Source organism: Oncorhynchus clarkii, chromosome 8 (assembly GCF_045791955.1).
Source record: "Oncorhynchus clarkii lewisi isolate Uvic-CL-2024 chromosome 8, UVic_Ocla_1.0, whole genome shotgun sequence".
NCBI classification, from domain to species: Eukaryota; Metazoa; Chordata; class Actinopteri; order Salmoniformes; family Salmonidae; genus Oncorhynchus; species Oncorhynchus clarkii.
This window is the reverse complement of record NC_092154.1, coordinates 13,959,371-13,983,750: the sequence shown is the minus strand read 5'-3', so window position 1 is coordinate 13,983,750 and position 24,380 is coordinate 13,959,371. Positions and strand designations below refer to the sequence as shown.

Genomic DNA, 24,380 nt, shown 5'->3' with positions numbered 1-24,380 from the left:
ATGCAACTGTCATTAGCTACCCAAAGCTTCCGCGTTTCATTGACCAACACATTTGTATCTCTGTACAGACCGTCTGACTGTACAGATTGGTAGAAAATAGTTAATGTCCGACTACGTCAGGTATTGATCACGTTTGCTAGAGTAAACGGGAAGTGTCAACACCGCTACCCTTTCACTTGAGACTATTTCAGGCAGCATTTTTTATTTTCTTACCTTTGAGCTGCGGCAAGGGTGAAAGCTCCGTAAAAGTTTGAGTTCGGAACTGGGACGACCCTTGAGATTTCTTCTGTTTCTGGGCCTTCCTCATTGATTTTCGCGTGAACCCGTCCACTTTCTCAGACGCAGAGATAGCCGACATTTTGAAGCATCAACTGTATCGTAAAAGTATTTTTGGACATGTGCACCAACGATAGATTTAGGGTTTCCCACAAGTGGTCTATGTCTCCCAGTTCAGGAGCATCAAAATCTTCTGCAACTTGAAATGGCGTAAGCAGCAAACTTTGAAAAACACCGTCTGCTTGTTTGATCCACTGAAGCTTGCTAGTTAATCAGTTCCCATGTAAATCCCGCATTTTCGTCCCGCTTGTTGAGTCCAGCGAGCTGTTTAGAAAACTAGCTAGCGTTAGCTAACGCTACGCGTATCAACAAGCCAGCCAACTCATGACAGATTTGAGAAAACGTATCTAGGTAAACGTTAGCTAATAGACTGACAGCAGAAACACTGCTTAACTAAATTGCTGGGTATATTTAAATTATAATTTCTGCAATATAGCAACCTGTTGCTATAATTGTCATTTGTATAGCTAACCGGCTAACGTTAGCTACTTCAGAGAGAACACCTATGCTAACTAGCATAAGACTAGCTGTCAGTGCTAGCTTTTTAAATGACAGACAAAAAATGCTAATGCTAGCCAGCTGGCTGCTTGGCTAACGTTAGCTATCTGGCTAGCTGCTTCGTTAAAACGTACGGTTAACTAGATAATATGAACATTTACAATTTAAAGCGAACTGTCATGATGAAATTCATACTATTTTCCACAAGAAAAATAAATATTGTATTCCGTGTCTTCTAGCAGCAATTGGCTTTGTCAAAATGAAAAACAGTCTGGACGAATGAAGTCTGGCAACCTCGAACTACTCAGCAACGTTCGTATATCGGAAGAACCACGGCGCCAATGGAGTCATGTTCAGTACTTTCCCGTGTCCATTTAGTCGGAAATATCGAGTTGCACTGAACACACCGATAATCACTTTTTACTTGTGCTCGGACGTCAATAACTTTTTCGATTTATTAGATTACACAATTCCATGTAAAAATCCGCCACACAGCAAACTCAGTGCAACCATTAACAGCTTTATGAGTACATCGTTGTCGGGTTGCATTTTGTGACAAAAGTTTACGTCTTTGACAGACAACTGCAGTGTCCAACCAAAATGTTGAAACAGGCATGCTCACGCCTTTTTTTCACCAATTGAAGACTGGGCTCTAAACCATGTGACAATATGATCAGAAAACAAATACCAGTAAATTGGCAACTGGAAACGTTTATAAATAGGCAGGATACAGTGTCCATATAAACAAAACATGTCAACATTGTCATTTCAGACGAGTGCTTCTTTTGAGGCCAGGCAATTACATCACTTACTATATTTATCCATCAGAGGATACATTAACATCCAATTAATGTCACCTATATTTGCAGCAGAGATCCAACAGTGTGGTGTGAGGTTAAAAATATTGTTTGACCCCACAATCATGTGATCCTCTCTAAGCCCCCAGCACTAGTAGCATGCTAACCTTTGCACATGTGATCACATGCAGAGAGCAGAAGAAAATGTTCTCATGGAGGCACTAGCTCAGACACCAGACATCCATGTTTCAGACAGACACAAAAGAATGTTGCAGGTTGACAGGACTACAAACTATCATGCATTCTTAGTCTCCTTTCAGTAAAAATGTGTGTATGTGAAGACAGGATTAACACAGTGCAAACACATGTCAAGTTACAACAACAGAAGTGGAAAGTATACTGGAAAAACAGGTTGGAGACCAGTGTCAGAAACCTTTGAACAGCATTGCATGGGCTGTGAACTGTTATAATGTAGTACTAACAACACTACTAACTCACCCAAAGTTTGGTTTTAATGTACTTTTGTAAGTATTGTCATGTCTAGGGACTTGCTTGCTGCATTATCATCTAAATATTTTGTAGGGTAATCTGACAAGACTTTACTAATGGTAATTTTAGTCTCATGGCCTTTGTGTATACTCATGACTTATAGTGTGATATGGTAGTGACACAGCTAATTATTCAGAATGGGGAACCAAGACTGGAATTCAAACTTGTGCAGACATGAATGGTGTAGGGTGAAGTTGCCCCTAGACACATTTAATGGTTAAGGTTAGGATTGGCGGAGGGGAAGCGGATCATTGTATACAAAGTTAATGTACAAAATAAAAACGTGAGAACAGGAATCTCTTGTAAGTTTGTCTTCTATGATGAGTGGACGACTCATTGTAAGGATCCTCAAATGGGTATATTAAGGTTAAGAATCAACCCTCATATCTTTAAAAATATTTCTCTATGTTAAACAGTGATCCAAATTAAAATACAAATATAGGAAATATCTATTTTATTACAAATATAAATATTATCTCTCTGAATCAGCACGGAGAAAACCATTTCATTCCAAGCTGATCACTCCCGAGTCCTTCGCTGGAACTAGGAAGATATTTTCTTAATGGATTTCAGTGAGCGCATTGCCCAGTAGGGAGAGGACATTGCCTGGGAGAAGGAAGGAACAGCAGAAAGGTAAATGATAACAGGTTCCTGGTTATGCAGTAAGAGACATCAATGTCTTTTCTACATTGGGAACACCATGTGTTATCACATTATGAAAAACACGTCCAAGAGATGGCGCAAATCCTGTTAAGAACATCAATAGACTTCATACATTTCTGGTCAACTTGTAATTTTAGGATCTTGTGTATACTGGTGAGGTCGGTATCCTGCCATCTTGCCCCTTGGGGGCACTGGTGCTTCTGGGAGTGCTGCTGGGTTTTCCCACACCTTTCCTCAGCTTCTGGCTCATTGCTGACAACCAGTCTGCCCCTTTTGGAGAGCTCTTCTCCTTGTCAGCCTGTGTGGCTGGGACAGGCCTCTGGTCTTCCACCTGGAGGTCTGCTTTTCCCCAAGCCTCGCTCCTCTCTGTGGCCGCATGAGGTGGCTCCTGGCTAGGGCAGCACACTCCTGCTAGTCCCCGGCTCCTCTTGGCTGCAGGGTGGAGCCCTGTGATGCAGTCACACTCCCCTGAACCTTCACAGCCCCCTGACGGCCCACTGTCACCATTCTCCAGCCGGCGCTTGGCCGTCCTCCCCGAGGAAAGGGTAGGGATGGGACAGGGGCTAAGCACCTTGCGGAGTGGAGGGGTGATCTGTTCCCCGGGAGTCCGGGCAAACCAGTTGCTGATGGAGGGCGTTTTCTGGCGTATGAGGGTGGCCCTGGCGCCCTGGGCCTGAAGGGGGGAGGCGGCGGTGGTGCTTGAGGCGAGAGGCAGGTCTGCTCCTCTGGGGGCACAGGCAGCAGGCTGGGGGGAGGCCAGGGCCCCCAGATGCCTTGGCCGGGGACTCTTGGCTGGGGTGCACTCCGCCTGGTTCAAAGGCACTGAGAGAGAAACAGAGTTTTAGTTTCAATCAAGAGTTCAGCTTGTTCAAGAATCATTGGAGATGGTCATCTTTGTTATGATTGGAAATATACAGGCTATACAGACCAGTAAAAGCATTTGCGGATGGTAACCACCGCAATGGATATGGAATTTTAGATACTGCCAATCCTCATCAGGCCATTTTAATAAAGATGAACCATGTACTATCCAATTCTTTAATTGACTGGAATGTAAAACATTTAATGGACCCCCTCTCTACTGATAGATAGCAGCAGTAGTGGTACTCACTTGGACTGGGCATGGTGGTGGCAGGTTTAGGACATGCCCAGCCCACCAGATTGGCCTCTCCGACAGAAGACTTTCCTCCATCTGTACCCCGGTCCAGACGCCAGATCCGTATGGTGTTGTCATCAGAGCAGGAAGCAATCTGCCAAGACAGAACATGACATTACACAGGGCCCCAACTTGCACTTCTCCTAGCCTGGTTAAACCAGACTGAATGCTACACTCATTGTTTCAATGGTGAACACTGCTTTTAGTCTGGTCTACCCAGGCTACCAACCTGCACCTCCACCTCCAGACCACTTCAACTACCACAATTCTGTTTTATGGCAAAATAATAATATTTAGAATGAGCAGATCAAACAAAACATTTTCTCCAGGGACACAGAACGGATATAAAGGCAGCTTAAAGGGTATCTTTCCTGGCCGCTGTAGGATGAGTATTCTCAAACTCATCTGAAATCACGCTGGCTATGTGAACATTGACAAAATCTTAGATCTCACCTTTGTGAAATCTGTGGGGCACCATGCTATGGAGGTCACTTGCTGGCTGTGGCCCTGAAGCATCATGGGAGGGTGTTTTGGGTCGGAGATCTGAAATCGGAATATAAGTTGGTAAGACACTAATAAATGCATGGATAGAATAGTCAAAGCATGTTGATTTGTCAGCCATTGTCTATCAGTCTGCCTTTCAAAGGTTTTCACTGGATTGGTCAAATCAAAATGGCAGCTCACCTTCCAGATGTACGCATGATGGTCACTTGAGCCACTAGCCAGGAACTGGTTGTCGGGGCTAACAGTGGACTTCACGTAAAACGAGGAGTTGAGGTGACCACCGAAGACTGCCACTGCAATAGAAAGACATGTATGAACATCAGGAATAACCTGCACAGAACTAGACATTGAAACCACCAGAACATTTCAGTTGTTCAGAGTACACAGTGCGAATACACAAAGTGGTCAACAAATAGGATCCTGAAGAGGCTCTCCATATATTACTTCTTGATTGGTCAAGAGACTTGTCACATGGTAGGTCAAAGCCCCCTGGGCCACATTCTTGGCTAATTCCTAAGGAATAGTGGTTGCAAACAATACCAGGGCCGTATTTGGTATTTATTAGGATTCCTATTAGCCGTTGCAAAAGCAGCAGCTACTCTTCCTGGGGTCCACACAAAACATGAAATAATACAGAACATTAATAGACAAGAACATCAAGGACAGAACTAAATATCAATACATACACACGATCAGTTCATTAAGCACCAAAGGGGAATTGAGTGAAACAGGGAGGACTACCTGGACTTGTCCAATAAGAACGGCTAATTTTCTCTTTCCATTGAAACCTGAATTGTTTTCTGTTGCATGTCCCAATGAACACAACCCAGACTTTGATGACTCATTAACAACACTGAGTTATTTCTCATCTTTCAGTCAGACAGTCTCTTGTACACGGAGGTACCCACTCAGCCATTCAACAACCTCTGGGCTATTGTAAAGACGATTTATTATGATACGTGTCAGGCACATGAATGACAGTAGACAAATTCATTATGTGGCTGTACAACAGTGGTCATGCTGTACAACAGGGGTCTCCAACAGGTCGATGGTCACCAAACAATTCTGAAAGTACATGCAATTTTCAGGTGTTCCACCACAAACTGTCATAAATAAATCTCACAAATATCAGACACAATTAGTTCCCAGCTAATATCTAATCAACGCAACATTGACATTATCCCACACTTAGTTTGTCAATATTGGTTTAAAAAGACAAACTTAACACAATAATTAATTTCCAGTAGTATTGTCCCTGTCTGTCTGTGTGGTGCGCGTGTTTGTCCATGCGTAACCAGCCAGTGCATGTGACAACCATCTTGTGGGTTGACAGAAATACTATCCCCAAAATCTTCTCAATTAAAATGTTAACTGAAAAGTAGGCTTACCTGGCAGAGGTATATCCTTATCTATTATTTTCTAACTTTGCCATTAAATGAGCAGTACAGAACCATCGCTAGACCGGCACATTAGACAGCACATTCCTCACTTGCTAAATGTGCAATTAAAACAGACACATCTGGAATAAAAGGGGAATTACACACAATATTTTGAAAAGGTTGGCAACCCCATTCTGTACAACTAGCTATTTAAGAAAATTAATCTTCCCAAAGTATGGCATTTTTGCCAAACTGACAGACAGCTTCCCATACATCAAATAGCCTCAACTGAACAGAAGTAGTGTGCAGCCCCATCTGGTGGTAAAAAGTGGTACTGGCAGAATGAAACAATGGCGAGCTGAATGTGAATGGGTGGTAACTAACTTGCTATAAAACAAAGTCATGGGCTGAATGCAGACATGCTTCTGATGGATGTAGCCATAGAAACAGAATGACATAGAATGAGCTTTGTATGGATCATTTGTTTACCTGGATTGGTTTTCAGCCCGCTGACATTGAACATGTAGATGTTGTTGTCAGTGCAGTTGGAGAACAGGTTGGAGCCAGTGGAGTCCAACACCAGCCCTGAGTAACCTGTCACACAAACAACATAGGCTAGGTTCTACACTGGGAAACCCCAAAAATGGACTCAACCTAGGCCCTATTTGAATACTTGTAAAATGTTTCCTTCATTCCTTGAAGTAATCACTGATCTGATACTGTTGACTAGGTGAAAGTAAGAGTTCCAGACACCAAAGACCTTTTACCAATCCAGTGAGGTCTGACAAATTATTAGTCTAATTCAACATAGGGAAGATGCAATTTTGAAGAATTCAAATTGGGCCATAGCCATGTTTGAGAAAACCCACCTAGCTTCCGTGTGCTAGTCCCTGGGTACGGGTACGCCTGGAGTGGGATGGGGTCATGGTGGTACGCTGTGTAGTTTTTCCGGAGGTCCCACATCTTGATTATCCTGTTTAGGAGGATAAATACGTCACAATTCATGTCAGAATCTTTCTGCGTGATGCAGGCGTCACATACATCCTTACGACAGTCATCTGGTCATGTTCAGTTTGCAAAAAAAGCAAGGAAACAGGGTGGTACCATCTGAATTTGTCTAATACGAAATGCTTGCTTTAGTTTCCCGTTGTAAAACATTATGTTACGGTGTGTCTCAATGAATATGGTCCTGTGTTATTAGATTATTCTTACCCATCAACAGCACCTGAAGAGATGAGTGTGTGTTCATCCTGGAACAGAACCACCGTGACACTCTGCTGGGAGTCCTACAAGAGAGATGGAGACAATCAGTTATCCCAATCCCCTATTCAACATTAAAAACAAAGCTGACACCGAGTCAGTTAAGGGTATTAGGGTATTACCACTCACCACAGAGGGGTCCATGCCGCGTGTGCCGGGGCGTTTCTTCTTTGTCTTAGAGGGTGTGTTTCTGTCCATCTTATTGTGAGCTCCACTGATCTGCTTTACAGGCCTGTAGAAGCCATCTGAGGGAAAAACAAACTCCATTACTCACCAAATAATCTCTTTTGGACAGACTACATAACATAACTGGTATAGTAGCGTCTGCCAACAAACTGTAGGATGCGATGACTAACATGGTACGTTGTACCGGTGCACAGATTTTTTTGTAACTGATCATTTGGACAGGTGTACGCCTCTTTTCGAATTTCGGAAAGGGGACATTTGGCCAACTTGCAGAGAGAGGGGAGTGGAGCTACCGGCCTGCTATCGCTCCACGTTATAGTATATTTTCTAACACGTGTCCCAGCGGAACTTAATCAAGCATCTGATGCAATAACCCAAGATTTTAGTTCCGGGTTTCAAGATTACTCACTGAAAAACTCAAACATCGTTTACACTAAAGAAAAGCGTAATCACTTTTATATCTGGCCTTACCTTTTTTGCTGCACCTTGTGTCCCAGACCATAATATTCCCATCTCGGCCCCCAGTACAGAACACAGCTGTGGGAGAAGAGAGAAGCCAGAGTGGACGGTTACCATGGTTACTCATGAAGAAGTGTCCGGACACAAAAAACTAAGTGTGTATTTGGCCTAAAAAGCATGGGGTCTCCTAGGGTAAAACAGAAACTCTGCAGCAGTCGTTTAAGAAGAGCTTTGTTTTCAGTAGCTGAGCTGTCAGTGGTCAGTGATGATGCCTACGACTAATCAAATATTTGTGGCATGGCTGTACACATGTACAGTCTGAAAGACCATACACTCGATGGAGCAAGCAGTGTCTCTGCATTCAGGAAGAATGTCTACAATGTATCATGTGCTGCCACTCTGGGGCAATAAAGTTATATTGAATTTATAGAAATGTACCTTTCTCCTCTTGTGTGAATGCAACAGACTTGAGGCTGCACTGGTGCCCCTTGAAGCTACCAAGGAGCTCCCCTGATGTCACATCCCACAGCTTGGCCATCTGATCACCTGACGCGGTCACCTGATGGTGAAAATACAAACATTATTTTATCATGTGTCCTACAAAATGTCTATAAAAAAAATACTAGTCTGATCACTGTGTGAAACAACCAGGAAAAACGTCTACTCACCAAGCTAGCCTCCCCTGGCACCCAAGCAAGGTCACAGATAGCATTATCATGTGCCAACCATTCTGTGGAATAGAATACATTAAGTTTGTACCTCAATTGGCCTCTGATGATGTTTCATGGTCCAACAAAAAAACAAGCTAGACTGGTGATTCAAACAGCTGCGATTCTGTCACTCAGGCATAACATACCTTTCAGGAGTGGACTCTGTCGGTTCTCTGTGTTGTACAGCCTCAGGACTCCCTCCTCACTGGCCACTGCAAGGACGCCCTGCAGCCCCGGGGCTGAAATCGACAGGAAAATAAGCAGTAAAAACAAATAAATAAATTACGAAATCAGGACAGTGATTAATGGTTGTCGCCCCTCAAAGACTGAGTACAATATTTATTGTATTACCTGTAGCGAAGGCGACCCCCGGATTCCCGTATGTGATGTGTTCATCATGACGGGCACACTGGTAGCCGTCCAGCAGAGAGGACAAATTGTATTTGGGGTTGAGGTCTGTTGGGAAATAAACAAATAGCCACTCAGGAACATGCAGTGTAATACTGTATGGAGAGCCACCCTAAACCCCGTCCGGCCTGAGTAGATCCTTATGCACGTTAGTCATTAGTTATAGAGCTAGCCACCAGTACTTCCCACAACAACAATTAACAAGACACATCTATTAAATGAAAATATGCCATCGAGTATAAATAAGATAGTAACATGATCAGGATATTATTGTTTTTTTTTAATTAACGAGTTAACAATCGACTGAGTAGATTGATCTAGCTATAGTCGACACACAATGGCCAGCCTAGTAGCCAACAACGCTGAAGTGGACGGCTAGCTTACTTAGGCTAACTAAAGTTATAGCTAGTTAACGTTAATAAGAGTCAAACCAGACTGAATACTGTCTGGATCACTATAAGTTGACATTGTTACCATTGCACCTCCGTCTACGGACTCCTCTGTCGACAATGGAGCGAAAAAGCATTTCTGTAACTTAGCTGAAGCTAGCCGATTTTTCTAATATTTCGATTTTTTTTAGATGGATTTCTGTGCGGTGGTCATCAGTTCGTGGCTCCCCATTCGCGCGAACTGAAGTAACATACACATATATATATATATATATATATTCTGTTGTTGTTAAGTAACATAAATATAACACAAATCCCCCGCGAAACCTACATCACACTCGCTGATTGGTTGGAAAGCTTATACTTCCTGTACTACGTCACTGTCTACCTTTGTGCGGAATGAGTTTCAAGTTTATACCGTTGAAGAGAATATAAAGTTATTTCACGTGAAGTCTAAAATATAAGCAATGTCGCTTTTAACTGCACGTCCATTCTTGTCAGAGGCTGGTTATGGGGAACAATCATTTGATACAAATTCAGCTTTCATGGAGTTGGACAAAGGTGTGTACAGTTAACCAGTCATCAAGCAACTAGCTTGCTAAGCTAGCTACTACAATTAAAATGACAAGATAGCTTGTTTGCTATTCGTCACAGTGATAAACAAACTAAAACTAGCTAGCTACATTCAGACACTCCCAGTCCGGGGAGGGGTGCTTAAGTGTGGATGCCCCGGTTCCGCTTGTGGACAAGGTTATCGAGATGGCTGAGACTCGGTGATGCCCAGTAAGAGGGGTGTTGACCGGGTAGGGAGAGTAGGTCTCAGGCCCAGGGATAGCGCAGGCGGTCTGGAAGTATAGGCCTGGAGTCGGAGGTCACCAGGTCAATGGGGCCTACCTGGAGTTCAGGAAGGCCCCAAGGGAGAAGGCCCAAATGAATAGGTGTGTGAATGACACTGTCCTTCAGGGGAGCAGAGCAGGCAATTAATGTAAAATCTTGTGAGATGAAAATGGACAAACAAAAATGTGCAATATATAATTCTTGTCAGGGGATATTCTGACAATAGTTTGAGGGTTGTAGGTAGGTCACACAAGCTGTTGAAATTCGAAACATTAAAAATGAATGTTAAAACGTGTGAGATAAAAATGGACAAACAAAAGGTTGTGCTACATAGCTACTCAGTGGATTTTCTGAAAGTAGTTTGAGGGTTGTAGGTCATAAGACTAAGGAACTATTGAAATTTGAATCTTTAAAAAATTCTCATAAAATCTCATGAGATGCAAATGGACAAACAAAAGGGTGTGCAATGTGTTGGCCCACAGAGTGTACATTATGAACCATGTTTGAGGTGTATGGGTCACATGAACAAGACGCTATTGAATTTCAGAAATGTAAATAAATAATTTTAAATGGTGTGAGATGTAAATAGACAAAAAAAAGTGTGTGCAATGTGTGTGTGTCTGCCATCGGGTTAGCTACAACCAGTTTTGAACGTTTTAGGAGTAATGGTTAATAAAGAGCTATTGAAATTTGAAAAATTACATTTGTCACTATGTTGACGGTCCGTAACTGCTGTTGGTGGACGTATGGAAAACTACAGACAAATATCCGTCGACTATCCAACCTGAATTTGACTTTACCTCGGTCCACAGCAACGACCCTGTGACCAGAGCAATCATGCTCGGGTGTCATGGCATGCTGCTCTCTTTGTCTTTCCATTAGAGCTTGATTATTATGAGGGTGGTTTAGTCCACATTCCACACAGTAGATGTGTTTCAGATTTGCAAGATGGTCATCATTAGTCTCACAATTCAGACAATTGATTCCGAAATATTGCATTCAGTGCCTTCGGAAAGTATTCAGACCTCTTGACTGGGTGGGTATAATTTGTGGAACGTTCCAACAGAAATCTGTTCCAAAAACGTTGTAAATAACAAGGTTGGCAACAAACAATGCATACAAAGTAGCATGATCAATTCACTAGCTGCCGAATAGGCATCAACTCACCACGTAGCTAATTTGTAATGTTTGTCCATAGGCTACCAGAGTGAGGACAGACATTTTTAGAATAAACGTGGTCAGTAAAAAACGTAATTAAATAGCCTACTCCCTACCCAATATCTTCTTCTTCCGCTATACAACTTGTATGCGTTGTTTGTTGGCAACCTTGTTATTTACAAAGTTTTTGAAACAGAGTCCTGTTGAAACGTTCCATTGGACAAGTTCAGATAGTACCTCCTGGTTTCTGAGCGTTTTCTTCCATTTCATGCCAACTGAACATGACCCCTTGTGATCTCCCGTTGGCCCATGCTATGTTTCACTATGCTCTTGTTCCCCCACAGCTCTGGTTTCAGGTCCCCGGTGGACCTGAAACTGAAGCTAATCCCTATTCTGCAGCACATGCACCACATTGCCAGCCTGGCCTCTAGCAGCCTGGCCTCCAGCAGCCTGGCCTCCAGCAGCCGGGAGCTGCTTCAGCAGCTGGTCACTTCCTACCCCTACACACCCATGGTCATTGTCACCCTGCACACCTTCACCCAGCTGGCCGCCTCCTCGCTCATCGACATCCCCAAATGGGTAGCTGTAGCAACGGAGGGAAACTAAGGGGCGTGGCTGACGTGTAAACAGATATACCATTTTCAAATTGGTTAAAATTAGGTTTAGGGTTTGGTGAAGATTAGCGTTGAGGTCAGGCTCCGTTTCAGATTTTGGCTAGTCGGCCTGTCAATGGGATGCTGGTAAGAAAAGTCCTCATAGTCTCTCCCCTGGACAATAATGGATATTAGAATCCCATTGGTACGCAACACAGACAGTTTTTGGCAGCTGGATGCTATTTGGCATGACACCTGCCACCGCAGCAGACAGAGTACATCTAATTCGAAACAGACAGATAAACAGATGTCCAAGTACAGAATTTGAGTGACAACTGACCTGTTTATTATATGCACTTGAAGTCCCAAGACAGCATAGCTTAGCAAAAGTGGAGAACATGCTGTGGCACCCACCCAGGCTAGAAAATCTAAACTCTTTTCCTTAGATTAAGTTTCTGTGAGATCAGTAGGAGGCTTTGAATAATGTTTAATGTATAGTCTGTTCTCTCTGTCTATCTGAAGTTACAGCTGCTTCTCCAGTACATGAAGGAGGACCCTAGGAATGCAGTCAAGAGACTGGCTAAAAAGGCCACCTATCTCTGGATAGGAAATGGCGATGTTGGCGGGCACAGTGACTCCATGGGCAGAGAAGGCCAGGTTGCTGTGGTAACAGCATTCCTGCGCTAGCTTAACAAGGTCAGTGAGCCGAGGAGGGGTGAAAGCATCACCTGAGGAACAGAAAGAAGTTTTGGAAAGTTTTGAACCCAACTTAAGTAATTGACTGAATGTCACAAAGCCCCAAAACAGCAGGGCTGGTAATCACAAAGAGTCTTCGAGTAGGTGTGCTGGTAAAGGATCAGTTTTGTTAGGTAATAACTCCTACTCTGTGAAGCTTTTTGAATACGTTGTTGAATATGTAGTAAATAGTTTAAAAAAAAATGATTTACATGAAAGTCAGTTTCAGAATAGCTATGTAAGCAAGGTAATGCATTTCAAGGAAAATAAATTAACACAGTATTATGAAAACATGGATTATCCTCATAATAACCAATGAAAGATAATTCACCACTCGCTGTTGGATTATGGAGTAGGGAATTTGCAGGTATGTGTGGGACACAAGACCCCACCTGAGTGTTTTCTCTGTTCCAGAGAAAGGTGTGTGTATAGGGTAGTAGGAGGAGATGTCCTCTCACTCATCTTTAATTAGCTACCGGACCATCACAGGTCTTCACACTTCACAGCCATCCAAAATAGGTTCTACATAAGAAAAACTTCCAGTAGTGGACTAATTCATGTTAAAATGGGTTTGGTGCACTCCAAGGTCTTCACAGACCTTCACAGATACCAGTACAATATTAGGGCTTGTCCGTAATAAAGTAAGAGTCATCCATTTAATTAACTGCAGTGTTTTGTTCTTTGCCAAGAAAACGTTTTTTTTTGTAATGGTTGTTGCTGCCTGGCCTGTGTTATTTAGGGATGAAAGTGGTATCTATATTAACGGTATTGTCCTGCTTTCCCTCCCCAGACATGATGCATCTGGAGCAGGACACCGTGATGGGGGTGGAGTCTCTGCTGGTGCTCTGCAGTCAGGGCGACCGCCCCAGAACTCAGGCCACGCTCAAGGTGGATAGCACCCTGGTCCAAGTGTCTATACAGTACTTGTACAGTGAGGGGAAAAGATGCTTGGCCTCCTAGGTAGTCGTGTAAAGTGCCATGTAAACTGTAGTTGATTAGTTATTAGTTTATCAATAGTTTACAATAAAATCTGTAATAAACAGTTATAACACATTTGTTGTAATTGTGTACTTTTTACTCTCTTCCTCTCTCACTCCCCAGATGGCTCTCACCTCATTGGTCCAGCTGCTGAAGAGTCGCCCCCACCTCAGCCAATCGGCTGTGGCGTTCCTGCTGTGCCAGCTGCACTCGGCCTTCGACCCCTCACACGTGCTGATATGCCACGCCCGGGCGGCCATCGCCACCTAGCTGCCCGTGCTGGGATAGGGCATGCTGGGGGATCTGGTGGACTTCTACCGGGTGGCCATTCACTCGTTCACCGACAAGCTGCAGGTGCTCCTGCTGAGAGATACACAAAGCACTAATACTAACTGTTATTGCCCTAAGGGGACAAGTAAAAGTGTAGTATTGAAATTGAATTAGAAAAAATTGCTAATTGGGCAACTTCTGCACATTTTGTTGTCTGAGTGAGGGAAATGTTGTAAATTAAGACGACTTGATATATTTTAATAGATGAGATATTGAGGATTATAATAAATACTGCTTTGATGTCATACAAGCAAGCCAAACACCCGTGAGTCCAAATATGCACTTCACATTTCCATATTATAAAAGTAATGTAATATACAGTGTCAACGTTTATGATCACTATGTTGATGGAGGGTTACAAGATGAAATACTGTCATACCCTGGGTTGTTTTCAATAGAATGAGCCTATGTTTGTCTACTGTGAAGAAAATTAGTGGCGGCACACACACATGAACGTACTTATGACTCCTTTCTATGCGCACCGAAATTCCGGTTTCCCTGAATTGCATTTTTAAAGCCTAACACTGTAATATTGTATTTTAGAACTTAGCTAGTTATGTTGGCAATATAAAAAGCTTTCAAATAATGCCTACCTGACCCAGATTACGATTTTATAATGGACAGTTTTTGGATTCGTAAACAACAACAGTAATTGTGTGATGGCAGGGATGCAGGGTTGTGTTCCAAACAAAACAACTACAAGTGCGCTTGCTCTAGTTCCTCAACGACACAGCTAGGAGAGCTCAAAAAAGCACCTTATAGTTGAAGACTCTTCTTTGAGTCATAAAAGTGTATTGAAATTGAAACATTTCATTTAAGGCTAATTCCCACGAGTGTAAAGGGTTAATAGGAAGCTAAGGAGTGAGCACTGATTTGTTCTCATATGTCATAATGGTCTCTGATAAATTCTGTGTGTGAAGTCTATTCAAGTTGTTTCCAAAGCTGTTCTCCAATCATGAATCCCACCTACTAGATACTGACATCTGGCATGTGTCACCTTTCCCTGGCGACTGTGGTGTTTGTGGCTAGCCAGTCGTCCCTGTCGGCAGAGGTGAAGACGGTGATCAAGCAGCAGCTGGAGAACATGGCCATCGGTTGGCAGACCTCGCGCATGGTGAGTTTCTAGCCTGTGGGAAGTCAAGACTCATTCAATCTGGACATTTACAGGAATGTTAATTATTGTCCCTGTCAAATTAACCTAATATAGTGATGTCAAGGAGGCTCTTGTAGTCCTCTCTCGGTGAAGTAACTAAAGTAAAGAGGAAAGACTAGACCGATACTGTATTTATAGATAAGATCTTTGTTGCCCTCATTTAGGGTAGAATCCTAAATGTGCATGCTTAACTTGACACACGCATAAATTATGCATTGATGTCATTGGCAGACTTCCGTGAAAACTCAAGTTACAAGTCACTGATGCTGATGCCTTAGATATCAGTGTAGCAGCATTTCCACCCTACTGTCCTGATGTGTCTGTTCTGTCCTGTCTGGCCCTCTCTGTTCTCTGTAGGGTTGCCATGAGTTCTCCACCAAGCTGTACCAGAGCCTGCAGACGCATGTGGCCTCGGACCATTTCTACTTCTGACTCAACGGTCTGAAGGAGTTCTCCCAGGGCGTGCTGTGTCTTAGCGGCCTGGAGGACAGAGACTCCAGTGTAGCTATGGCGGCCATCGCCGAGGCCCTGCGCTCTTACCAGAAGGGCATCACCTCCCTGATGGTCAGTGACTGGCCACCTGCTTATAGTCAGTGTGCAGTAATTTGATGTGACGCGGTGCAGCATGGCTCCACCCCCGGATTGTTCGGCAAGATTCAGTCTGTCTACCTCAACGTCAGCTCCGCTCTCCAGACCAAGACTGGTGGGCTGGAATACTAGGTGACTCTGCAGCCACACGGTCAACGTGGAGGCCTCAGTGGTGGACGAGATCTGCATGGAGTGGAAGACGGCCCAAAATCACTGTGTCGGTCAAGTCCCTGGAGGACCTTTACTCCCAGCAGCTCTGCCACCACCACCAACAGCAGCAGGCACAGCAGGCTAGGCCCAAGCCGGCCCCCCCAGAGGAGTAGTGTACATGCCCGCTTCCAGTGATACCCTCGTAAAACCCCTCTAACCCATTGCCTTGTCCCGAAGGTCTTGGTTTGTTTCCTTCCCTTTCCTTCTCTGAAATGACTGGACTGAAGAAATAGAGGCAACGGTTTGGTGAGCATTCACCTACTCATGGTTGCTTTCACTTATCCATTTCTTTTAGGTTAGTGGTCACAGAATGGAGGGAGGGAGACAAAGCTATGGAACGTTATAGTTCAGCCCCCCCAGGAGGTTGCTTGTCTGGCAGAATTTCAGGTGACTGTTTACTAATATTCTATACATTTTCCAATTGTTAAAACTCCGCAATGTGAGTCTTTGTGCGAGTGTAATTTAATTGTTGTCACGTGGGGGAAGTAGGACAAATGCCCATTATATTATACGGATTGGCTGCGGATCCGAGTTGTCTGGAACCCTCTTCCCAACAGCTAGAGCCAAAGCTTCTGCGCATGTGTGGGATTCTCTACATAACGCACAGTCTCTGCTCTGCTCGTTCGGCTGCCCAGAGAACAGGCTAATCAGGCGTATGGTGTGTGGTGTGGTGAATGGTGCTTATTTAATGAAGTTAGATCGAAGCTAAATCAATGTCTGCAAGATCACAATATTAATATTCTAAATCACTTAATATATATTTGTGCCTTTATTAGCTTTCAATAAAGGACTTGTAAAGTGGAAATATAAATGTTCAGCAAAGCTACTTACTCCATCTGTAGTTTAGTGAAGAGAATGCAGCATTTAGCCATTAAATTAAATTATCCATGGGCATCAGCATAAGGTGCCCTTGACTGCCAGTGAAAGTATTCTAAACCATTTCCACCTTCCATCCCTTTACTCGGCACTGTTCTTCACAAGACCAGCAGGGGGCGGTCAGTGACTATTGTAGAATAATGTTTGATGGTGGCAAAACAAAATCATTGAACGGTAATGATATTTGGTACAAGTATGGATGGACGACTGTCTCTTGATCAATTTGACTTGTATGCAGCCCCTTCTGTTATTGTTACATGTCCTTCAGAAATGTATGTTTTTTTCAGTTAGGTACAGTTAATTTTATTCCGCAATAGCTTCAGTGATGGACTGATGTAGGCACTGATGCTATTTATTTGAAAAAAAAAAAAAAATACTGTTCATCATCTCTGGTTCAAAATAATTTGGTGATCAGTGGGGACAGTCGGCACTTGCTCAAATCCAAGGTTTTGGTCAGCGTCGTCGCCATAGGGAAGATCTCAGTTGCATACTCCTCACATCATCTCTCCCCTCGTCTCCTTTCTTCCTTTCTTTCTTTCTCCTTTCTCCTCCACCCATTGGAGGAGAAAGTCCCATAACACAGATTCTCGCAGCAGTATGTAGGAGGGAGAGTCCTAGATATGAGAAGTATGCAGGAGGGCATGAGACGAAGGAATATGTAGTTTCGGTGGAGAAAGTTGTGGGAGTGCCCATGGGGCTGGAGATCAGAGGTGTCCGGTGAGAGAAAGGCAGGTTGAGGTTGTTGTCAGAGTAACAGAAAGTGTTGTATGCTGAAGCAATGAAGAGGGAGGTAGAGGAAGATGGTTACAGGGTGAGGGATCCTGAGATGATTCCTGTGAGTAGGCAGAGAGTGATGGGAAGAATATGTGCTTCAGTAAGGTAGGTTTCTTGGCATTCATAGCTATGGTTGTCAATTGCACGGCAGAAATGGATCGAAAGTCACAGAAAATAGAGGTTATGGTGGCAGCGGCAAATACTTGGGATTGCGAGGTTTTACTGCAGTACAGTTGCAGAGGGTGTTGATTGGTAGTGTTCTGTCCTCCCAGACCTTAGGTCTGGAGAAGGATTAGAGAAGATAAATAGTGGAATGGGGTGTTTCTTTGTTATATAAATATTGGTTAATTTTAAAGGGCTAATAGTTGGCAATGGAATTTTTCCCTTTCTCAAAATGTATTGTACCTTAACACAAATAAATGTATATAGGCCGTGAATGGCCTCACACTCCAGTACAGTAGGTGGCAGGGGGATGCAGTTTAAATTGGATGCGATCCGCCAACATTATTCCCGAAGAAGAAGAACGACAGAGCTTCTCCTCTGGTGGCCGCTGCAGTGCATAAATAGCTAGATATAATCGAACGGATTTTACAAGCTAGAGGAGCAGACGGCAGAATCTATTCAACATCACCCGATGTACGAACTGAAACGCGGCCGCCTTTGCATTAAAACAATAAAGGCGTGTTATATGGCTCTTTCATCAAGGGATTGTTGCATTTGGATTAAAAGAGACGCAAGGGATGTAGCTGGAGCTGATGCCTGGCTATCCTGCTTGCGATCTACTAACGTTAGTTAGCTAACTGATGTTGCATCGATGGAATTATTCTAGTGCCATTGATTGAGAACAACCCAGCAACGCTAAAGAAGACGTTACAGTACATGGATAGCGGCGAGCTATCGGTGACGGGAGTCTGAACGGCACATAGACAGGATGATGTATTACTCAACGTTGAAGGATCTAACATGTTAACTAAATACATGTGACTTGGTATTCATCCATTTTAAGCCAGCTATCTCTAACGTTAGCTGGCTGGTTTTATCGTCCGGCATTTGGACGAAGTGATAGTAAGATTGGGTGAGTATGATGATAAGAACATGGATGTTTAGCTAACTAGCTGACAAACCTCTACCCGTGATTTGATTTACTAGCTAATGTTAACTAGTAAGACATGATTGGCACGGAATTTGTACAAAATGTACTTAAAACCAATTGAAATGACATAGCATGTTGTGAGTCACGGCGGCGTTGGCTTATTAGTTAGCTAGCCAGGTAACATTAGCCGAAACACGTTTATTCATGCAGCGTTGTAAAAACCGTTGTACCTATAACTAGTTAGTTACATAAACTACTGGTCTACCGTTACTAGCTGGCTAACTAGTTTTTGTGGATAAGTTTGCCGCTTGCTTCAGTCAGAGCACCTGGGCAAAAATTAGCTAACGAACTGGTTGACTTTCTTTCCTGGGTAAAGATTCCAACACAAAGTTAGCTATCGTTAATGTAATTACTAATTTATTGTTATTATTAATAGTATTTATATCTCAATATCTAACTAGCTAGTTACGGAAATCACTGGACGCAGAAAACGGTGTTGTAGGTTCATTCATTCAATGCAAAGAACACTTTTGGCTGGTCTCCCAAGATTTGGACTAGTGATGTGATTTGAACCCGGCGGTATCCGCCCTGAGTCCTGCTCAATGATATTAACTATGTAACGTAGAATCATGTGTAGCTATAAAACCGATTGCTGGTACATGAATTCAGAGGATAGTGCGTACGGCCCAGTACATCACTGGGGCCAAGCTTCCTGCCATACAGGACCTCTATACCAGGCGGTGTCAGAGGAAGGCCCTAAAAATGGTCAGTCTCCAGCCACCCTAGTCATAGACTGGTCTCTCTGCTACCACACGGCAAGCAGTACCGGAGTGCCGAGTCTAGTTCCAAGAGGCTTCTAAACAGCTTCAAGCCATAAGACTACTGAACATCTAATCAAATAACTACCCGGACTATTTGCATTGACCCCCCCCTCCCCTATACAGCCTCGCTGATGTTATTTTATTGTTGATCTTTTTAATCATTTATCTTTCTATATATATATGCAGTGTTATATAACATTATTATTTTTTAAATCAGTTTATTTTAGTGAATACTTCCTTAGCACTTATTTATTTTTCTTTACTGCTTTGTTGTTTCAGGGCATGTAAGTAAGCATTTCACTGTAAGGTGAACCTGTTTAAAATGTGATTATGAGCCTAGCCTCTAGAAAGACTGCTTCCCTTTTCAGGTGTCTAACTGTTACTTTTACCTAGCTTGTGTGCTCTCCAATTTAGAACGACCAAACAATATTTGTAGCCAACTACATTTATTAGCTAGCTTACAGTGTGATAGTCTTAGCTAGCCATGTTTACTTGTCAATGTCAAGTTTTTACACACATTAGAAATGCACCAGTCTGAAATGTATTTACTAGCTAGCTTACTGGTTTTCTCCCTCTTTCTACAGGAGTGTGTATCAGTATGGCACAGCTTCTAGAAGGCGCCCGCAAACTGGGCTGGGTACTCTTGAACGCCTTCCTTCGTTTCATCTTTGTGTTCATCAATAACTGTGTAGCAATCCCTTCGTATTGCCTCTACTGCATTCTTCTTCAACCTCTGAGAATAATGGACAGTCGCTATTTCTGGCACATTGAAGGAATAATGTTCAAATGGATGTTGGCAATGGTGTCACTGTGGGGCTGGGTTGCAGGCTATACAGGTAAGCTGCCACACAACATGCTTTTCCTTGGCTCAGAGTTGTTTGAAACTGGGGATAGCTATGAATGCAAAGGGTATGGTGGACACGCACTATTGGTCATTAGCCTACATTGTTCAGACTGGTGTGGTGGGATCATTGTAATCAAGTTATTGAAGGCAACAACCTTTTTCAATGATTACCTGATCCCCTTTCAGGAGGGTTGTATCTCAAGTGCAAGACCAATATCTACTGTCTGTAGGAACTAGGAAGTTCATGTTGAACAGGTCACCCCCTTGTATTTGTCATGTACACCTACTTGTAAATGTTTAACCTACAGTGACTTCAGAAAGTATTCATACCCTTTGACTTATTCCACATTTTGTTAGACTGAATTCAAAATGGATTAAATATATTTTTTTATCAGCCATTTACACACACTACCCAATAATGACAAAGTGAAAACATGTTTTTTTTAAAACATTTTTTCCAATTTCCTGAAAAGGAAATAGATATCTAATTTAAACAAAGCAAAAAAAGAAATGTCCTCACTGTCAACTGCGTTTATTTTCAGCAAACTTAACATGTGTAAATATTTGTATGAACATAACAAGATTCAACAACCGAGACATAAACTGAACAAGTTCCACAGACCTGTGACTAACAGAAATGAAATAATGTGTCCCTGAACAAAGGGGGGGTCAAAATCAAAAGTAACATTCCGTATCTGGTGTGGCCACCAGCTGCATTAAATAATGCAGTGCATCTACTCCTCATGGACTGCACCAGATTTGCCAGTTCTTGCTGTGAGATGTTACCCCACTCTTCCACCAAGGCAAGTTCCCGGACATTTCTGGGGGGAATGGCCCTAGCCCTCACCCTCCGATCCAGCAGGTCACAGACGTGCTCAATGGGATTGAGATCCGGGCTCTTCGCTGGCCATGGCAGAACACTGACATTCCTGTCTTGCAGGAAATCATGAGCAGTATGGCTGGTGGTGTTGTCAGGCAGGAGGGTCATGTCAGGATGAGCCTGCAGGAAGGGTACTACATGAGGGAGGGGGATGTCTTCCCTGTAACGCACAGCATTGAGATTGCCTGCAATGACAACAAGCTCAGTCCAATGATGCTGTGACACATTGCCCCAGACCATGACGGACCCTCCACCTCCAAATCGATCCCGCTCCAGAGTACAGGCCTTGGTGTAACTCTCATTCCTTCGATGATAAACGCGAATCAGACCATCACCCCTGGTGAGACAAAATCGAAACCTGTCAGTGACGAGCACTTTTTGCCAGTCCTGTCTGATCCATTGACTGTGGGTTTGTGCCCATAGGCGATGTTGCGGGTGATGTCTGGTGTGGACCTGCCTTACAACAGGCCTACAAGCCCTCAGTCCAGCCTCTCTCAGCCTATTACGGACAGTCTGAGCACTGATAAAGGGATTGTGCATTCCTGTTGTAACTCGGGAAGTTGTTGCCATCCTGTCCCGCATGTTCAGATGTACCGATCCTGTGCAGGTGTTACACGTGGTCTGCCACTGCGAGGACGATCAGCTGTCCGTCCTGTCTCCCTGTAGCGCTGTCTTAAGCGTCTCACAGAACGGACACTGCAATTTATTGCCCTGGTCACATCTTCAGTCCTCATGCCTCCTTGCAGCATGCCTAAGGCACGTTCACGCAGATGAGCAGGGACCCTGGGCATCTTTCTTTTGGTGTTTTTCAGAGTCAGTAGAAAGGCCTCTTTACTATGCTATGTTTTCATAACTGTGATCTTAATTGCCTACCGTCTGTAAGCTGTTAGTGTCTTAACGACCGTTCCACAGGTGCGTGTTCATTCATTGTTTATGGTTCATTGAATAAGCATGGGAAACCGTGTTTAACCTCACTGTGTTTCGTAGAAACATGTCAAATTATGTTTATAATCAATCCTTAGGTTGTTTTTATCCTAAATTATTGATATTTCAACCGGACAATAACGTAGTCAATATAAAAGGTAAACAAAGGCGCGCTCTCGGTCGTGTGCATGAATAATCTCTGGGACACTGTAGGGTCCACTCATTCAGAGTGGTCTTACTCCCTAATTTTTCAGAATACAAGCCTGAAACAATTTCTAAAGGCTGACATCTAGTGGAAGCCATAGGAAGTGCAATTTGATTCCTAAGTCAATGAATACTGTAATGGCATTCAATAGAAAACTACAAACATAAAAAAAAATCCCACTTCCTGGATGGATTTTTCTCAGGTTTTCGCCTGCCAAATCAGTTCTGTTATACTCAGGCATTATTTCAACAGTTTTGGAAACTTTAGTGTTTCCTATCCAAATCTACCAATTATATGCATATCCTAGCTTCTGGGCCTGAGTAGCAGGAAGTTTACTTTGGGCATGCTTTTCACCCGGAGGTGAAAATAGTGCCCCCTACCCTAGTGAAGTTAAACCCTTTACAATGCAGATCTGTGAAGTTAATTCGTAAAAATCCAAATATCTTTGAAAGACAGGGTCCTGAAAAAGGGACGTTTATTTTATTGCTGAGTTTACATAAGTATTCACACCCCTGAGTCAATATTTTGTAGAAGCACTTCTTGCTGCAATGACAGCTTTGAGTCATCTTGGGTATGTCTGTATCAGCTTTGCACATCTGGATTTTCTCCAATTCCTCCTTGTGGAGATTTTCTCAAGCTCTGTTAAGTTAAAAGGGGAGTGGCAGTGAACAGCAGTCTTCAAATCTTTCTACTGATTTTCAATGGGATTCTAGTCTGGGCTTTGGCTGGGCCACTCAAGGACTTTAACATTCTTGTTCTAAACCCATATCAGTGTTGCTTAGGCTGTATGCTTGGGGTCATTGTCCTGTTGGAACGTAAATCTTCGTTCCAGTCTGAGGTTTGCACTCTGAATCAGGTTCTAATTAAGGATTTACCCTTATTTGGCTCCATTAATTGTTCTCTCTATCATTACCTGTCTTCCAGTCCCTACAGCTGAAAAGCATCCCCATAGCATGATGCTGCCACCATGACGAGCTGTGCCTGTGTTTCTCCATACATAATGCTTTTGCATTCAGGCAAATATAGTACAATTTTTCTCACACCACATAATCTTTTCCCTTATGCTCTGTCTTTCACGTGCCTTTTTGTAAACTCCAAGTGTGCTGTCATGTGCCTTTATCTCAGGAGGGGCTTCTATCTGGCCACTCTCCCATGAAGACCAAATTGGTGAAGTGCTGTGGAGACCTTTTTCCCATCTCAGCCAAGGAACGCTGTAGTTCTGTCAGAGTGGTCATTGGGTGCTTGGTCACCTCCCTGACCAAGGTCCTTCTTGACCGGTTGCTCAGTCTGTTCCATATTTTTTTCAATTTCCCAATGATGGAGACTACTGTGCTCTTGAAAACTTTCAGCACTAGAAATAGTTTTATGTCCTTCCCCCAGCTATATGCCTCTTCACAATTCTATTTCAGATCTACGAACAGAACCTTTGTATAGTTTCTGCTCTGACATGCACTGTCAACTGTGGGACCTTTTTATATAGACAGGTGTGTTTTTCTGAACAATTGAATTGGCCACAGGTGGACTTGAATCAGGTTGTAATGACATCTTAAGGATGATCAAAGGAAATTGGATGCCTCTGAGCTCAAGTTGGAGTGTCATAGCAAATGCGTGTGAATACTTATGTAGTAGAGTATTCTATATTTCGGTTTCAATAAAATTGAAAACATTTCTAAGCATGTTTTCACTTTGTCATTAAGGAATAGTGTGTATGTGTGTGGAAGAAGAGGCAATTTAATCCATTGAGTTTGGGCTGTAATGCAACAAAATGTGAAATAAGTCAAGGGGTATGCATACTTTTATGAAGGCAATTATTATACACACAATTTTTGTTGCAGACTACACTGCTGCTTCCTGTCTTATCACATGCTCAAATAGTATGGAAGTCTGTATAGTACAGTGTGTGTAATAACTTTGCTATATAGTGCATTCAGAAAGTATTCAGACTACTTTTTCCAGTACTTTTTTTAACGTTACAGCCTTGAATAAAAAATGTGATTACATTTTTGTTTTCCTCATCAATCTATGCACAAAACCCCATAATAACAATGGTCACTCTGGCAGAGCTCCAGAGTTCCTCTGTGGAGATG

General features: G+C 43.0%; 3 protein-coding genes and 1 pseudogene across 4 annotated transcripts in view; 2 read left to right on the top strand and 2 right to left on the bottom strand.

Annotated features, from left to right (window-relative positions):
• The window catches only part of LOC139414985 (protein phosphatase 2, regulatory subunit B', alpha isoform), a 73,787-nt gene extending 72,364 nt beyond the window's left edge, over positions 1-1,423 (bottom strand). Inside the window, exon 1 of the mRNA XM_071162671.1 lies at positions 214-1,423. Coding sequence (XP_071018772.1) covers positions 214-358 — 145 coding nt within the window. The 5' untranslated portion in view covers positions 359-1,423. The remainder of the gene's footprint in view (positions 1-213) is intronic.
• A 1,287-nt stretch (positions 1,424-2,710) lies between these two features.
• On the bottom strand, positions 2,711-9,500 carry LOC139415528 (denticleless E3 ubiquitin protein ligase homolog (Drosophila)). The gene is made up of 14 exons (XM_071163635.1): positions 9,380-9,500; positions 8,849-8,953; positions 8,644-8,736; positions 8,456-8,517; positions 8,226-8,346; positions 7,800-7,865; positions 7,272-7,387; positions 7,095-7,168; positions 6,752-6,855; positions 6,372-6,476; positions 4,684-4,796; positions 4,453-4,542; positions 3,955-4,093; positions 2,711-3,665 (listed from the first exon to the last, which is right to left on the bottom strand). The coding sequence occupies exons 1-14, from the start codon at positions 9,429-9,431 to the stop codon at positions 2,977-2,979; spliced, it is 1,929 nt and encodes a 642-aa protein (XP_071019736.1). The 5' UTR covers positions 9,432-9,500; the 3' UTR covers positions 2,711-2,976.
• A 1,895-nt stretch (positions 9,501-11,395) lies between these two features.
• Positions 11,396-16,159, top strand: LOC139415397 (integrator complex subunit 7-like; annotated as a pseudogene).
• A 1,880-nt stretch (positions 16,160-18,039) lies between these two features.
• LOC139414984 (lysophosphatidylglycerol acyltransferase 1) overlaps positions 18,040-24,380 on the top strand; it is a 75,189-nt gene continuing 68,848 nt past the window's right edge. Inside the window, exons 1-2 of one of the 2 annotated variants that reach the window (XM_071162670.1) lie at positions 18,040-18,601; positions 20,025-20,276. In XM_071162670.1, the coding sequence (XP_071018771.1) occupies positions 20,039-20,276 (238 nt within the window). In that variant the 5' untranslated portion in view covers positions 18,040-18,601; positions 20,025-20,038. Of the gene's footprint in view, positions 18,602-19,273; positions 19,385-20,024; positions 20,277-24,380 lie in introns of those variants that run through there. The other variant, XM_071162668.1, reaches the window with a different exon arrangement.